Raw genomic sequence first — 17,500 nt, 5'->3', positions numbered from 1 at the left:
CCACTACTAAGAGGGACTGGTAGAGACCGAGTAGTTATACGGCTGTCAATGCTGCTGAGAGACCGGAAAAAAAGAAAAAAAAATATATATATATATATATATATATATAGAGAGAGAGAGAGAGAGAGAGAGAGAGAGAGAGAGAGAGAGAGAGAGAGAGAGAGAGAGAGAGAGAGAGAGAGAGAGAGACTTACTCTTTATCATATATAAGAATTCATCAATACTAGCTAGGCTACAACCCTAGTTGGAAAAGCATGATGCTACAAACCCAAGGGCATCAACAGAGAAAAAATAACACAGTGTGGAAAGGAAATAGAGAAATAATGAATAATAAATATAGAATATTTAAAGATCAGTAACAACGGTGACTGAATCCAGTGCCTATTATCTTTATCAATATAAATATATCATCTTTATCTATAAAAAGATATTAGAAACCAGGACTGCAAAAAGTACAAGGTTCATAACAGCTCATTATCTTATCAAAAAAAAAAAAAAAAATCATCATCAGGTTCCCAAAACATAACTAGAAGCGCGACGCTCCTTGTTAAAACATGCATTAATTCCCAATGCACTTCGATCAGTTTCCGTATCGGTCGATTCCTTTCGTATATTCCATCGTCTTTACTATGGTGAGGAAATCCCGCATATCGAACGATGCGATGAGATAACACACGAAAAAATAAGGAAAACTTTAGTTCAGATTTTTTTCTCTTTAAACGATTTAGTAGTCAAGAAAAAAGGAATATACTGCTTTCCTTTAATTGGCTTTTCTAGGTGATACGGAGAGAGAGAGAGAGAGAGAGAGAGAGAGAGAGAGAGAGAGAGAGAGAGAGAGAGAGAGAATTTGGTGCAGTCATTAGAAAAAGACTAGATATACATTATATATTTGTGGCAGGATATTTTGGTTAGCGTTAGAAACAGGGTAAGTAAAGAAAATACAAAAATATACGGAAAAAATGAGAGAGAGAGAGAGAGAGAGAGAGAGAGAGAGAGAGAGAGAGAGAGAGAGAGAGAGAGAGAGAGAGAGAGAGAGAGAATCATTGGAGATTATATATATAATAAAAAGTAAAATATGAGAGAAACGGTAGCTAATCAAAAAAAGAAATACGTCGAGAGAGAGAGGAGAGAGAGAGGAGAGAGAGAGAGAGAGAGAGAGAGAGAGAGAGAGAGAGAGAGAGATCACTTGAGATTAAGTATTTGATAAAAAAAATAAAATACGAGACATGGTCGCTAAAAAAAGGAAATACATCGGAAAGAGAGAGAGAGGAGAGAGAGAGAGAGAGAGAGAGAGAGAGAGAGACTCATCTGAATGAGAAAACATTTAGCAAATGGAAGGCACCCAGCCATCTGAACCAGCCTCGGCTTCACACGTTTAAGTTTCGATTGCCAATAAACACCGCCACGAGACATATCAAAACCTCTCGCTCTATACCGAAGCTCCTCTTCCTCTTTCTTTCCTCTTTTGTTTCTTCTTTTTCTTTTTCTTCTTCTTCTTCTTCTTCCTCTTATTTCTATCATGGGATTCGTACCCGATAGGGGATTGCATTACTTTTTAAAGGTACACCGATGATTGGATATCTGAATGTAAGAGGGAAATATTCTCTCTCTCTCTCTCTCTCTCTCTCTCTCTCTCTCTCTCTCTCTCTCTCTCTCTCTCTCTCTCTCTCTCTCTCTCTCTCTCTCTCTCTCTCTATATATATATATATATATATATATATATATATATATATATATATATGTATATAGATGGATATATACATAGACATATATATATATACTGTATATACAGTATGTGTATGGTATGTATGTATGTATGTATATGTATATATATATATATATATATATATATATATATATATATATACATGCCATTAACATACTGTATATACAGTATATACATATGTCTATCTATCTATCTATCTATCTATCTATATATATATATATATATATATATATATATATATATATATATATATATGTATACACATGCCATTAACATACTGTATATACAGTATATACATATGTCTATCTATCTATCTATATATATATATATATATATATATATATATATATATATATATATATATATATATGTATTCATTCAACCAAATATCCATTAGAACTGAATATTCATAATATATTCTCTAATTAATATTTGAATTTACTTGGAGCGTAAATTACAAAGACATTTGGGAAAAATTGGTAATCAAATTATGTCTTTTGACACTTGATACTTCCCTCCAGGAGGAAATATGCATTCGCGTTTGTATGCATTAATTACAAATATAAATATACAGTATACTGTGTATAAACATATATGTTCATAATATACATATATATATATTATATATATATATAGATAGATAGATAGATAGATAGATAGATAGATATATATATATATATATATATATATATATATATATATATATATATATATATATATATACATACACGTTTGCTTTAAAGGGTGAAAATCGATATATGGTCAACAAAAGAGATGGAGTGATAAAAAAAATTGCAGAGAATTTCTATAAAATGCTAAGCAATAGTGGTATAAGAAATAACTTCGGCAATAGAATTAATGAAACACCTGAGCCGGTACCAAACGAACAGTAGGAGAAGTAAATGAAGCAATAAAGCACATGAAAAGAAGCAAAGCAGCAGGAGAAGAAGGCTTAACAATTTTCTAATAGTAAATGGAGGTGATTTCATCATTATCACCATCATCATTATCCTACGCCTATTGACGCAATAGGAAAATAGTAAAACTGGCTGAAGGTTTAAAGGTCGCTCATGAATGGCAGAGGCAAGGGACAGTGACATTGCCATAGCAAGCAGAACAATGCCCTAGAGACTGACCATGTATTATATGATCAGCGCCCAAGCCTCCTCTCCACCCAAGCTAGGACCAGGGAGGGCCAGGCAGTGGCTGTTGATGACTCAGCAGATTGACCTATAGGCTCCCCCAAATCCCCTAACCTTAGCTCACAAGGATGGTAAGGTTGCAAACACTAATGGCACTAACGAGTTTGAGCGGGACTCGAACCCCCGACTGGCGATCACCAGGCAGAGACGTTAGCAATCAGGCCACAAATGTCTGCTTGGAAAAACATTATCATTATACTAGTTCACAAAAGGGGAGACATAAAAGACCTGAAGAGAATATCGCCCAAAAAGTCTACTCTCAGTAATAGATAAGATATTTACAAAGATCATATTAGGCCGAATAGAAAGAAAGTTAGACTTTAATCAACCGAGAGAGTAGGCAGGATTCAGAAACGGGTATTCAACAACTAATGTCTATCCATGTAATTAACCACCTATTGGAAAAATCAGCAGAATATGACAAACCACCATGTATGTCATTTACATACTAAGAGAGAGTTTCGATTCAGTCAAAACTTCAGCAGCAATGAAAACCCTTCAAAGACAAGGCATGGATGATTTTGTTAGAACACTTGAAGATATCTATTAAGGAAATACAGTCATCCTAAAACTACATAAAGATAGTGAAAGAATTCCAATTGAGAAAGGAGTTAGACAGGGTGACCCCTATCTCTCTTAAATTATCCACAGCATGCCTAGAAGAAGCCTTAAAAAATTTAAATCAGGAAAATGTAGGAATCAATATTAATGTGGAATACCATAACAACTTAAGATTGGCAGAAGGCAGAGTTCTGTTTGGTAAACCATGGGAGGAATTACAAAAGATGATAGAAGATTTGAATAGAGAGAGCAGAAATGTAGGACTGAAAATGAATATGAGTAAAACTAGGAGAATCTTCAATGAAAATGCAGTCAACAAATGCAAATAAGGGTTATGGACGTACCTCTAGAGATTACTAATGAATATACGTACTAAGGACAGCAGTATGCATATACATATATACAGTGTAAATACACAAACGTATACTCACACACAAATAAATACATACATAGAGACATACATACGTATATAAGAGATAACCTAAAGAGAGACTGTCATATAGTTGGACAAATATAACCACAAACTCAGTGTTTGCCTCAAAGCACGGCAATAATTCATCGTTCCTGGAGCCCATGTGTAATTCCAGGACCGATGTACCGTGTACCCAATACGACACTTATGCACATGACAATAGAGTCCCTTTTCCCAAATTGCCTGGAACATTTTCATTCATTTTCGTTTCGTCTTGCCAGCGATCTTCATCAGACTCCCAGCGACCCTACGCTTAATGGAAGGGCAAAAGATTTACGCTTCCATGCACATCTATGAGAGCCGCACTGGTTATTAAGACTGGTTTGGGAGGGGGAAAGAATGCAAATTTTTCACCAATAAAAGGATTTCAGAAGGATGGAACGAGGAAGGGAGAGAGAATAGAAAAATAAAGAAAAAGGTAGATAGAGAGTTAACACCAATTTTTGATGGAACAGAGTTCAAGTTTTAAGTTTGGAAGGGGAAAACAATGTAAATTCTTCTCCACTGGAAGGATTTTAGGTAGGGGAGAGAGAGAGAGAGAGAGAGAGAGAGAGAGAGAGAGAGAGAGAGAGAGAGAGAGAGAGAGAGAGAGAGAGAGAGAGAACGAGTTAGCACTGATTTTTAATGGGACAAACTTGAAGGTTCTTAGTTTAAGCAGTCAGAAAAAAATAGGTCCGAGTTTGAACAGTAAAAAAAAAAAAAAAAAAATAGGTCCGAGTTTAAACAGTCAGAAAAAATAGGCCCGAGTTTAAAGAGTCAAAAAATAGGTCCGAGTTTAAACAGTCAGAAAAAATAGGTCCGAGTTAAAACAGTCAGAAAAAATATGTCCGAGTTTAAATAGCCAGAAAAAAATAGGTCCGAGTTTAAACAGTCAGAAAAAAATAGGTCCGAATTTAAACTGTCAGAAAAAAATAGGTTCGGGTGTAAACAGTCAGAAAAAATAGGTCCGATTTTAAAGTCAGAAAAAAAAATAGGTCCAAGTTTAAAGTCAGAAAAAATAGGTCAGAGTTTAAAGTCAGAAAAAAATAGGTCCGAGAGAGAAAAATAGGAAAAATATTGATAAAGATGAGGTCTATAGGGTTAGGAAATCTTTATTCCGTGGGCATGTATTACATAGAGAGAGAGAGAGAGAGAGAGAGAGAGAGAGAGAGAGAGAGAGAGAGAGAGAGAGAGAGAGAGAGAGAGAGAGAGAGAGAGTTATAAAGCCCTTTTGAATTTTTTTATGAATGATTTGAGAGAGGAAATATGTGATAGAAAATATTATTCAATACCAAATATGAAGCTGGTGAATATTGAAGGCCTACATAGGCTATCACTATCGAAATGTTGCAAACATTATACACACTTAATTAATATGAAATATAAACGGCAATAATTAGGAATAAATATTTAATGATCAAAAGAGAAACTAAATATTTAGAGATAGTTTGGACATATGGTAAGAATGGAAGACCTAAAAACAGCTATAGATATGAGCGCCTGCAAGTTTGCCAAACATGAGGCAGGTGAATGTTGTAGATCTACGTATGACTATCGAAGTGTAGCCAGCATAATACAAACTTAATAAATATGAAACATATACGTTAATAATTTTGAATAAATTTCTAATTATCAAAAGAGTCACTAAGCATTTATAGACGGTTTGGACGTATGGTAAGAATGAAAGACCTAAAAGGCTTTATGAATATGAGTGCATGTTTCTGTATATTAGCATTAAGTAGTTAAATTAGCCGAAGTTTTCAGCAAAGTAGTTTTTAAACATAGGATTTATAAAGGATTATGAATGTGGCACTGAAAGATATTCGCTTTACACGCGCGCGCGATCGCACACATACAAAAAAAACACACAAACACATACACAACACACACTCATACATATAACATACAACAACAACAACAACAACAGTTTCTAGTGAACTGTAAGACATAATCCTCAGACGTGTCCTTATTCATGTCTGGGTTTTGGTCAGTTTTCATCACCACGCTAGCCATTGCGGATGGATGATGCTGGGAGATTTTCATCTGATCGCTGGAGGCAAACCAACCTAGTATGGGTGTACCTGACCAGTACCTTTGCTGATCAAGGCGATATATAAACCTTTTCTTTCACCACGTTAAGGTATCCCCACTCAGAAAGTGTGTGCGTGTGTGTGTATGCATGCATATATATATATATATATATATATATATATATATATATATATATATATACAGCATATATATATATATATATATATATATATATATATACAGTATGTATATATATATATATATATATATATATGTATATATATATATATATATATATATATATATATATATATATACAGTATATACTATATATATATGTATATATATATATACTGTATATATATATATATATATATATATATATATATAATATACAGTATATATATATACATATATATATAATATATACAGTATATATATATAATATATACAGTATATATATACATTATATATACATATATATATATATATATATATATATATATATATATATATATATATATATATCACTTTACCTTGGGAATACTTACAAACAAAAAGTGATCCTACATTGAATGATAATCTATTTCAAACAACAATAGACGGAGTCGAATCGTGTTCACAATAGCAGCATTGATTGTAATTAATTCCTTTGGATGTAATTTATCATCAAGTTAAATTCAATCCACACACATATTTATAAAATATATATATATATATATATATATATATATATATATATATATATATATATATAATATATATATACAGTATATATATATATATATATATATATATATATATATATATATATATCCATTATGCATTATATCAAGATTACTGCTTTTGCGAAAAAAAAAGATATTTCCTCAAAAGAAAATTCTCGAAATATCTTTCATATACCCCCAAAAAAACTTTTCATAATTTTTTTAAAATTTATCTTACCATAAATTGCAACAAAAACGATCCGAAAAAAAAATCTAACGAGATCCCTATTAACTAAGAGGCAATAAATCTCACTCATTCACATAATTATAATTCCATACACTTACTTTGAACATATGTTACGTTATTTTCAAAGCAGCAAATTGTGTAAAAAGAAAAAAAAAATCATCCATTCCTTAGTAAGGAGAAAATTATTAGCTAAACAGAGTCATTGAAGTTAAGAAATGGAGAAGAATTCGTAATTCGTTTTACTGAGGTGGGGGCATTATGGAACACATTGCACATTCAATATCTTTTTTACTATAGAATGATGAAAAAGATTGAAATATGTTAAACAAGTCAGAAATCTGATCATAAGTAAATAAAATATTTCTTGTTAATGTGGACTAATAGAATCGATAGAAATATTCTCTACAAATTAGAAATCTGAACACAATTATATAAAAATCAACCAGGAATTTGTTCACAAACAAACACACATACACAAACAAACACACAAACAGGGTTAAAACATAAACTCCTTCCAACAACTACGTAATATATTGCTAGTAAAACATATTCGTAGTTTTGGGATTATAAAAATATCACCAAAAAACTTACCAAGTAGAAGTATTTACTCAACACCAAAACAACATTAAAAAAAGGAAGAAATCTTGAGCTTACCTGAGGCGTAGTTATTTGGGCTCGATCCGGGACCCAACGTGACTAGAAGTACGAGAGGTAGGAGACTGGGAAACGGTTCCATCTTCACTTTGAGGTAGGAAGAGAAAAGAAACAGAGACGATAAAACTCTGGAGAGAGGGAAGAAGTGGGGAATCTTCCCTCGGCCGTACGTGGAATCACTTAGAGGTTTCTTCTCCTTAAGGGAAGAGCACTTAACGTTCTCATTAATGGAGAGACGATGCTCTTTGCGTCAACAGTACAAAATCTTCTCTCAGGTCATCATCGTCGACGAGTGATTCTTCTCCCCGCGCTCTGGTGGCATTCCTTTTATACACCTGAGTTCTCCCAACCTTTATTCTATGTTTCTCACTTTGTTATTGTACTCTATTTAATATATCAACCCGTTTCTTACTGGCAGGATTCTGCTTTAAGAATACTTTTTTTGATTATGATTACTAAAACGGTTCCACTTTAGGCTCGTCGAACATCAGAAGATAGATTATTTCACTCTTAGGCTCATCGACCATCAAAAGATATGGCTTTCCCGAGAGCAACGAGGAGCAGTCTCCATCATCCCAACATTTTTTCTTTCTCTCTCTCTGTTCCCCTTTGCCGACGTGTCAGGACACCAGTAATGACATAGCATCATTTCTTGACACCGAACGAAAGCTGGCCATGACATCCCACTCCGGAGAGAGCAACATCCATTGAAGAGATGGCCTCTATGGATGCCTATACCTGTAGGGAATAGAATAGTGGAATTATTATTATTATTATTATTATTATTATTATTATTTTCAAGTACTATAGTTAACAGTCGCTCATATCTCAACAAAATGCAAATTACATTGCTGACAAAATTCCCCTCATTTAACAAACAAACAAAAATTTAAATGTATTAAAACATTTGGATAATACATTGTATTTCAGTTCCTGAAAGTTTTACATCTAGCATATTTAAAGGAGTTTTCCATTTTCCCTCATTGTACAAAATCAGTGTTATGAATATTATATTTCAAATAGAAAATAAAGGTGTCTCGAAATACTCAATTTTCTTTTTCTTTCTTTTTACACAAATTTATTAACTTTTAATTTTTTGTTTATGAGTGTACACAATTATAAATGTAAGTCACATATATTGAACATATTTATTATCATTCCTCCTCCTCCTCCTCCTCCTCCTCCTCCTCCTCCTCCTCCTCCTCCTCCTCCCTCATATCAGCCTGACTTTCCTTACCATAATATGCCAGTTAATGTGTCAATATTTCATTTTCTATTGTGAATATATATATATATATATATATATATATATATATATATATATATATATATATATATATATATATATATATATGCATACACACAAGCACACACACATACAAACACACACACACATATATATATATATATATACATATATATGAATATATATATATATATATATATATATATATATATATAATATATATATATATATATATATATATATATATATATATATATATATATATATATACACACAGTAGTAACTCGGATTACGAGTAACTCAGAATACAAGCAAATCCGCAAACATAAAAATTCAATTTTGTTTAAGATTGTATCATTCTGCGAGCAAGAATTTCCCCCTGTAGCGCATTTTGTGTGGACATGTACGAACGATAATAGCATAAAATCAGTCATGCAGATCTTTATTCCTTTTAATAAAATGCAAAACTGTCCTCTTTAGAAAGATTCCTTATCAAAATGGAATGAAGAGTGTAAAAAAATACTTAATCGTCCATAAAGTTTAAATTAAGTGATTCGAGTAGTGATAGGGACCGTCGTTCCAGGGAGAGAACACTGTATTTTACCAAAAGGGCTCCAAGAGGGAGATCCTCCTCCTCCTCCTCCTCCTCCTCCTCCTCCTCCTCCTCCTCCACCCTCACGGCAGCTTGACTCTCCTCAACATAATGTGTCAGTTATTTTGTCAATATTTGTTCTTCTACTGTGAATTAATAATTTGTATTTATTTCTCATGTTATGGTTATAGTTTGTTCAACAATTTCTATTACAAACCTTTAAAAACTAGTATATATATGTATTTTTGAACTTGTGGAGTGCATGTGTCTGTGCGCAATCGCACAGGCTGAAGTATTCAGCTTTATGGCTGTGGTAGCTTATTGGAAACGTTCCTGCCTGGCAATCTGCTAGACTGGGGTTCGAAACCTGCTCAAACCTGATAGTTTCTTGTAGTGTCTGCAACCTCACCATCCTTGTGAGCTAAATATGAAGGGTTTGGTGGAATCTATAGGTTCACTTCACCTACTAAGTCATCAGCAGCCACTGCTTGGCTCTCTCCTGCCATAGCTTAGGTGTAGAGGGGTCTTGGAGGTTGATATGGTCAATCTCTAGGGCATTCTCACTGCCCATTGCTTCTGCCATTCATGAGTGGCCTTTAAAATCTTAAAATAATATCCAATCAAATAATATAAATATTATTATTATTGTTATTACTTGCTAAGCTACAAACCTAATTGAAAAAGCAGGATGCTATAAGTCCCGGGGCTCCAACAGAGAAAATAGCCCAGTGAGCAAAGGAAAAAAGGGAAATAAAATATTTTAAGAGGAGAAACAACATTGAAATAAATATCTCCTACATAAACTATAAAAACTTTAACAAAACAAGAGGGAGAAAAAGAAGACTAAAGAGTGTGCTCGAGTGTACCCTCAAGCAAGAGAACTCTAACCCAAGACAGTGGAAAACCATGGTACAGAGGGTATGGCACTACCCAAGACTAAAGAACAATGGTTTGATTTTGGAGTGTCCTTTTCCTAGAGGAGCTGATTACCATAAGCTAAAGAGTCTCTTCTACTCTTACCAAGAGGAAAGTGGCCACTGAACAATTCCAATACAGTAGTTAACCCCTTGGGGGAAGAAGAATTGTTTGGTAATCTGTGTTGGCAGGTGTATGAGGACAGAGGAGAATATATAAAGAATAAGCCAGACTATTCAGTGTGTGTGTGTAGGCAAAGGGACAATGAACCGTAACCAGAGAGAAGGATCCAATGTAGTACTGTCTGGCCAGTCAAAAGACCCCATAACTCTCTAGCAGTAGTATCTCAACCTTTAATTACTTAAATAGATATTATAAATATGAATACGAAATGGCACATTGAATATAACCTAAGCACTTTAAAAAGGATATGGCCGAGACCTTCAATTTCCTTTTTAGTGGCATAATACGTCCCTGACTAATTTCTTTTGATCCATATGAAACCTTTAAATTCTTTTTAGTGGCATATTACGTCACTGACTAATTCCTCTAGTGCCATATGAAACCTTTAAATTCTTTTTAGTGGCATAATAAGTCACTGACTAATTCCTCTAGTGCCATATGAAACCTTTAAATTCTTTTTAGTGGCATAATAAGTCACTGACTAATTTCTCTAGAGCCATTTAAAACCTTTAAATTCTTTTTAGTGGCATAATAAGTCACTGACTAATTCCTCTAGTGCCATATGAAACCTTTAAATTCTTTTTAGTGGCATAATAAGTCACTGACTAATTTCTCTAGAGCCATTGTTAAAACCTTTAAATTCTTTTTAGTGGCATAATAAGTCACTGACTAATTTCTCTAGAGCCATTTAAAACCTTTAAATTCTTTTTAGTGGCATAATAAGTCACTGACTAATTCCTCTAGTGCCATATGAAACCTTTAAATTCTTTTTAGTGGCATATTACGTCACTGACTAATTCCTCTAGTGCCATATGAAACCTTTAAATTCTTTTTAGTGGCATAATAAGTCACTGACTAATTTCTCTAGAGCCATTTAAAACCTTTAAATTCTTTTTAGTGGCATAATAAGTCACTGACTAATTTCTCTAGAGCCATTTAAAACCTTTAAATTCTTTTTAGTGGCATAATAAGTCACTGACTAATTTCTCTAGAGCCATTTAAAACCTTTAAATTCTTTTTAGTGGCATAATAAGTCACTGACTAATTCCTCTAGTGCCATATGAAACCTTTAAATTCTTTTTAGTGGCATATTACGTCACTGACTAATTCCTCTAGTGCCATATGAAACCTTTAAATTCTTTTTAGTGGCATAATAAGTCACTGACTAATTCCTCTAGTGCCATATGAAACCTTTAAATTCTTTTTAGTGGCATAATAAGTCACTGACTAATTTCTCTAGAGCCATTTAAAACCTTTAAATTCTTTTTAGTGGCATAATAAGTCACTGACTAATTCCTCTAGTGCCATATGAAACCTTTAAATTCTTTTTAGTGGCATATTACGTCACTGACTAATTCCTCTAGTGCCATATGAAACCTTTAAATTCTTTTTAGTGGCATAATAAGTCACTGACTAATTCCTCTAGTGCCATATGAAACCTTTAAATTCTTTTTAGTGGCATATTACGTCACTGACTAATTCCTCTAGTGCCATATGAAACCTTTAAATTCTTTTTAGTGGCATATTACGTCACTGACTAATTCCTCTAGTGCCATATGAAACCTTTAAATTCTTTTTAGTGGCATAATAAGTCACTGACTAATTCCTCTAGTGCCATATGAAACCTTTAAATTCTTTTTAGTGGCATATTACGTCACTGACTAATTCCTCTAGTGCCATATGAAACCTTTAAATTCTTTTTAGTGGCATATTACGTCACTGACTAATTCCTCTAGTGCCATATGAAACCTTTAAATTCTTTTTAGTGGCATAATAAGTCACTGACTAATTCCTCTAGTGCCATATGAAACCTTTAAATTCTTTTTAGTGGCATAATAAGTCACTGACTAATTTCTCTAGAGCCATTTAAAACCTTTAAATTCTTTTTAGTGGCATAATAAGTCACTGACTAATTCCTCTAGTGCCATATGAAACCTTTAAATTCTTTTTAGTGGCATAATAAGTCACTGACTAATTCCTCTAGTGCCATATGAAACCTTTAAATTCTTTTTAGTGGCATAATAAGTCACTGACTAATTCCTCTAGTGCCATATGAAACCTTTAAATTCTTTTTAGTGGCATAATAAGTCACTGACTAATTTCTCTAGAGCCATTTAAAACCTTTAAATTCTTTTTAGTGGCATAATAAGTCACTGACTAATTTCTCTAGAGCCATTTAAAACCTTTAAATTCTTTTTAGTGGCATAATAAGTCACTGACTAATTCCTCTAGTGCCATATGAAACCTTTAAATTCTTTTTAGTGGCATATTACGTCACTGACTAATTCCTCTAGTGCCATATGAAACCTTTAAATTCTTTTTAGTGGCATAATAAGTCACTGACTAATTCCTCTAGTGCCATATGAAACCTTTAAATTCTTTTTAGTGGCATAATAAGTCACTGACTAATTTCTCTAGAGCCATTTAAAACCTTTAAATTCTTTTTAGTGGCATAATAAGTCACTGACTAATTCCTCTAGTGCCATATGAAACCTTTAAATTCTTTTTAGTGGCATATTACGTCACTGACTAATTCCTCTAGTGCCATATGAAACCTTTAAATTCTTTTTAGTGGCATATTACGTCACTGACTAATTCCTCTAGTGCCATATGAAACCTTTAAATTCTTTTTAGTGGCATAATAAGTCACTGACTAATTCCTCTAGTGCCATATGAAACCTTTAAATTCTTTTTAGTGGCATATTACGTCACTGACTAATTCCTCTAGTGCCATATGAAACCTTTAAATTCTTTTTAGTGGCATAATAAGTCACTGACTAATTCCTCTAGTGCCATATGAAACCTTTAAATTCTTTTTAGTGGCATATTACGTCACTGACTAATTCCTCTAGTGCCATATGAAACCTTTAAATTCTTTTTAGTGGCATATTACGTCACTGACTAATTCCTCTAGTGCCATATGAAACCTTTAAATTCTTTTTAGTGGCATAATAAGTCACTGACTAATTCCTCTAGTGCCATATGAAACCTTTAAATTCTTTTTAGTGGCATATTACGTCACTGACTAATTCCTCTAGTGCCATATGAAACCTTTAAATTCTTTTTAGTGGCATATTACGTCACTGACTAATTCCTCTAGTGCCATATGAAACCTTTAAATTCTTTTTAGTGGCATAATAAGTCACTGACTAATTCCTCTAGTGCCATATGAAACCTTTAAATTCTTTTTAGTGGCATATTACGTCACTGACTAATTCCTCTAGTGCCATATGAAACCTTTAAATTCTTTTTAGTGGCATAATAAGTCACTGACTAATTCCTCTAGTGCCATATGAAACCTTTAAATTCTTTTTAGTGGCATATTACGTCACTGACTAATTCCTCTAGTGCCATATGAAACCTTTAAATTCTTTTTAGTGGCATATTACGTCACTGACTAATTCCTCTAGTGCCATATGAAACCTTTAAATTCTTTTTAGTGGCATAATAAGTCACTGACTAATTCCTCTAGTGCCATATGAAACCTTTAAATTCTTTTTAGTGGCATAATAAGTCACTGACTAATTTCTCTAGAGCCATTTAAAACCTTTAAATTCTTTTTAGTGGCATAATAAGTCACTGACTAATTCCTCTAGTGCCATATGAAACCTTTAAATTCTTTTTAGTGGCATATTACGTCACTGACTAATTCCTCTAGTGCCATATGAAACCTTTAAATTCTTTTTAGTGGCATAATAAGTCACTGACTAATTCCTCTAGTGCCATATGAAACCTTTAAATTCTTTTTAGTGGCATAATAAGTCACTGACTAATTTCTCTAGAGCCATTTAAAACCTTTAAATTCTTTTTAGTGGCATAATAAGTCACTGACTAATTCCTCTAGTGCCATATGAAACCTTTAAATTCTTTTTAGTGGCATATTACGTCACTGACTAATTCCTCTAGTGCCATATGAAACCTTTAAATTCTTTTTAGTGGCATAATAAGTCACTGACTAATTCCTCTAGTGCCATATGAAACCTTTAAATTCTTTTTAGTGGCATAATAAGTCACTGACTAATTTCTCTAGAGCCATTTAAAACCTTTAAATTCTTTTTAGTGGCATAATAAGTCACTGACTAATTCCTCTAGTGCCATATGAAACCTTTAAATTCTTTTTAGTGGCATATTACGTCACTGACTAATTCCTCTAGTGCCATATGAAACCTTTAAATTCTTTTTAGTGGCATATTACGTCACTGACTAATTCCTCTAGTGCCATATGAAACCTTTAAATTCTTTTTAGTGGCATAATAAGTCACTGACTAATTCCTCTAGTGCCATATGAAACCTTTAAATTCTTTTTAGTGGCATATTACGTCACTGACTAATTCCTCTAGTGCCATATGAAACCTTTAAATTCTTTTTAGTGGCATAATAAGTCACTGACTAATTCCTCTAGTGCCATATGAAACCTTTAAATTCTTTTTAGTGGCATATTACGTCACTGACTAATTCCTCTAGTGCCATATGAAACCTTTAAATTCTTTTTAGTGGCATAATAAGTCACTGACTAATTCCTCTAGTGCCATATGAAACCTTTAAATTCTTTTTAGTGGCATATTACGTCACTGACTAATTCCTCTAGTGCCATATGAAACCTTTAAATTCTTTTTAGTGGCATAATAAGTCACTGACTAATTCCTCTAGTGCCATATGAAACCTTTAAATTCTTTTTAGTGGCATATTACGTCACTGACTAATTCCTCTAGTGCCATATGAAACCTTTAAATTCTTTTTAGTGGCATATTACGTCACTGACTAATTCCTCTAGTGCCATATGAAACCTTTAAATTCTTTTTAGTGGCATAATAAGTCACTGACTAATTCCTCTAGTGCCATATGAAACCTTTAAATTCTTTTTAGTGGCATATTACGTCACTGACTAATTCCTCTAGTGCCATATGAAACCTTTAAATTCTTTTTAGTGGCATAATAAGTCACTGACTAATTCCTCTAGTGCCATATGAAACCTTTAAATTCTTTTTAGTGGCATAATAAGTCACTGACTAATTTCTCTAGAGCCATTTAAAACCTTTAAATTCTTTTTAGTGGCATAATAAGTCACTGACTAATTCCTCTAGTGCCATATGAAACCTTTAAATTCTTTTTAGTGGCATATTACGTCACTGACTAATTCCTCTAGTGCCATATGAAACCTTTAAATTCTTTTTAGTGGCATAATAAGTCACTGACTAATTCCTCTAGTGCCATATGAAACCTTTAAATTCTTTTTAGTGGCATAATAAGTCACTGACTAATTTCTCTAGAGCCATTTAAAACCTTTAAATTCTTTTTAGTGGCATAATAAGTCACTGACTAATTCCTCTAGTGCCATATGAAACCTTTAAATTATTTTTTAGTGGCATATTACGTCACGGACTAATTTCTCAATTAATGTATTCGGACTCGAATTTGTACGTGAAATCACCAACATCTCTATGACGCCGGACTTCTAACTTAGCAAGTTCACAGGATTGTGAATTATGGATGTCCACCTTAAAGCTGAAACGTCATCTCTTTACCCTTGGGCAAGACAACAGTCACAATCCACAGAATATGATAAAAAATATAGTATATTGATCAAGATCATTATTAATATCATGTATAGATTATGACAAAACTATATTTTGGTCAAGATCATTATTAATATCATGGATAGACTATGACAAAAATATATATGATCAAGATCATTATTAATATCATGTATAGACTATAAAAAAACTATATTTTGGTTAAGGTCATCATTAATATCATATATAGACAATGATAAAACTATATTTTGGTCAAGAACCTCAATAATATCAAGCATAGACTATAAAAAAACTATATTTTGGTCAAGATCATCATTAATATCATATATAGACTATGAAAAAAATATATTTTGATCAAGATTATTATTAATATCATGTATAGACTATGAGAAAACTATATTTTGATCAAGATTATCATTAATATCATTTATTCAACATGACAAAGATATATTCTAATCAATATCCTCATTAATATCCTGTAAAGAATATATATAATATATAGATCAAGATCATCATTAATATTATGTATAGAATATTAAAAAATATAATATATTGATCAAGATCATTATTAATATATATTGATCAAGATCATTATTAATAATATTGATCAAGATCATTATTAATAGCATGTATAGAATATGACAAAAATGTAATGTAATACTCAAGATCTTCATTAATATCCTATATAGAATATCTAAAAAAATATAATATATTGATCAAGATTATCATTAATATCATGTATAGACTATAAAAAAAATATATCTTAATAAAGATTATTAACATCCGATCATTATTATGTAAATAACAGAAGAAACATTATATGAAATAGTTGAATATTAATAAAAAAAAATTATTTTAATTTTTTTTTCATTTTAAAACAAAATAAAAATAAACTATTATTAAATAATAAATTATCAGAATCCCAACAGAGACATTATATGAAATATTTTCATATTAATAACATTTTTTATTTCAACCCTTTTGTACATCAAAATAAAACAAAAACTATAATTATATTATGAATTAGTATAAATATCACAACAAAAACATATATGATATAGTTGAATATGAACATTTTTTTTTTTATATGAAGAATTTTCATAAACGAAAAATATATGTATAAATATTATGAATGCATTTCGTGATAGGAACGTGATTTGAATTATTTTTTTATTAAATATTTTACAGACTTTAGAGAAATATTAACATTATGGCAATATCAACAGACAATTATAGAAAATAAGCTATTTTTCTGGAAATATTAGTAGACGAAACCGAAGACAATCATTTTATCGACTTAGAAAAAAAAAATAATAATAAATCGAAAAAAATATTACTATGGAAAGTAAAATATGAGATTTTAAACGATATTATAAAATTTAATGCTTTTATATTTTCTAGTTGCAAGTTTTCATTTCTATTAGAAACATTCTAGACATATTATACATACA

General features: G+C 31.9%; 1 protein-coding gene across 1 annotated transcript in view; it reads right to left on the bottom strand.

Moving 5' to 3' along the window:
• Positions 1–8,311, bottom strand: part of LOC137628395 (neuronal acetylcholine receptor subunit alpha-10-like) — a 480,459-nt gene extending 472,148 nt beyond the window's left edge. The window contains exon 1 of the mRNA XM_068359546.1: positions 7,580–8,311. Coding sequence (XP_068215647.1) covers positions 7,580–7,661 — 82 coding nt within the window. The 5' untranslated portion in view covers positions 7,662–8,311. The remainder of the gene's footprint in view (positions 1–7,579) is intronic.
• Positions 8,312–17,500: the final 9,189 nt, after the last annotated feature.

Source organism: Palaemon carinicauda, chromosome 36, assembly GCF_036898095.1.
Source record: "Palaemon carinicauda isolate YSFRI2023 chromosome 36, ASM3689809v2, whole genome shotgun sequence".
Taxonomy (NCBI): domain Eukaryota; kingdom Metazoa; phylum Arthropoda; class Malacostraca; order Decapoda; family Palaemonidae; genus Palaemon; species Palaemon carinicauda.
This window is presented reverse-complemented; position numbering and strand designations above follow the sequence as displayed.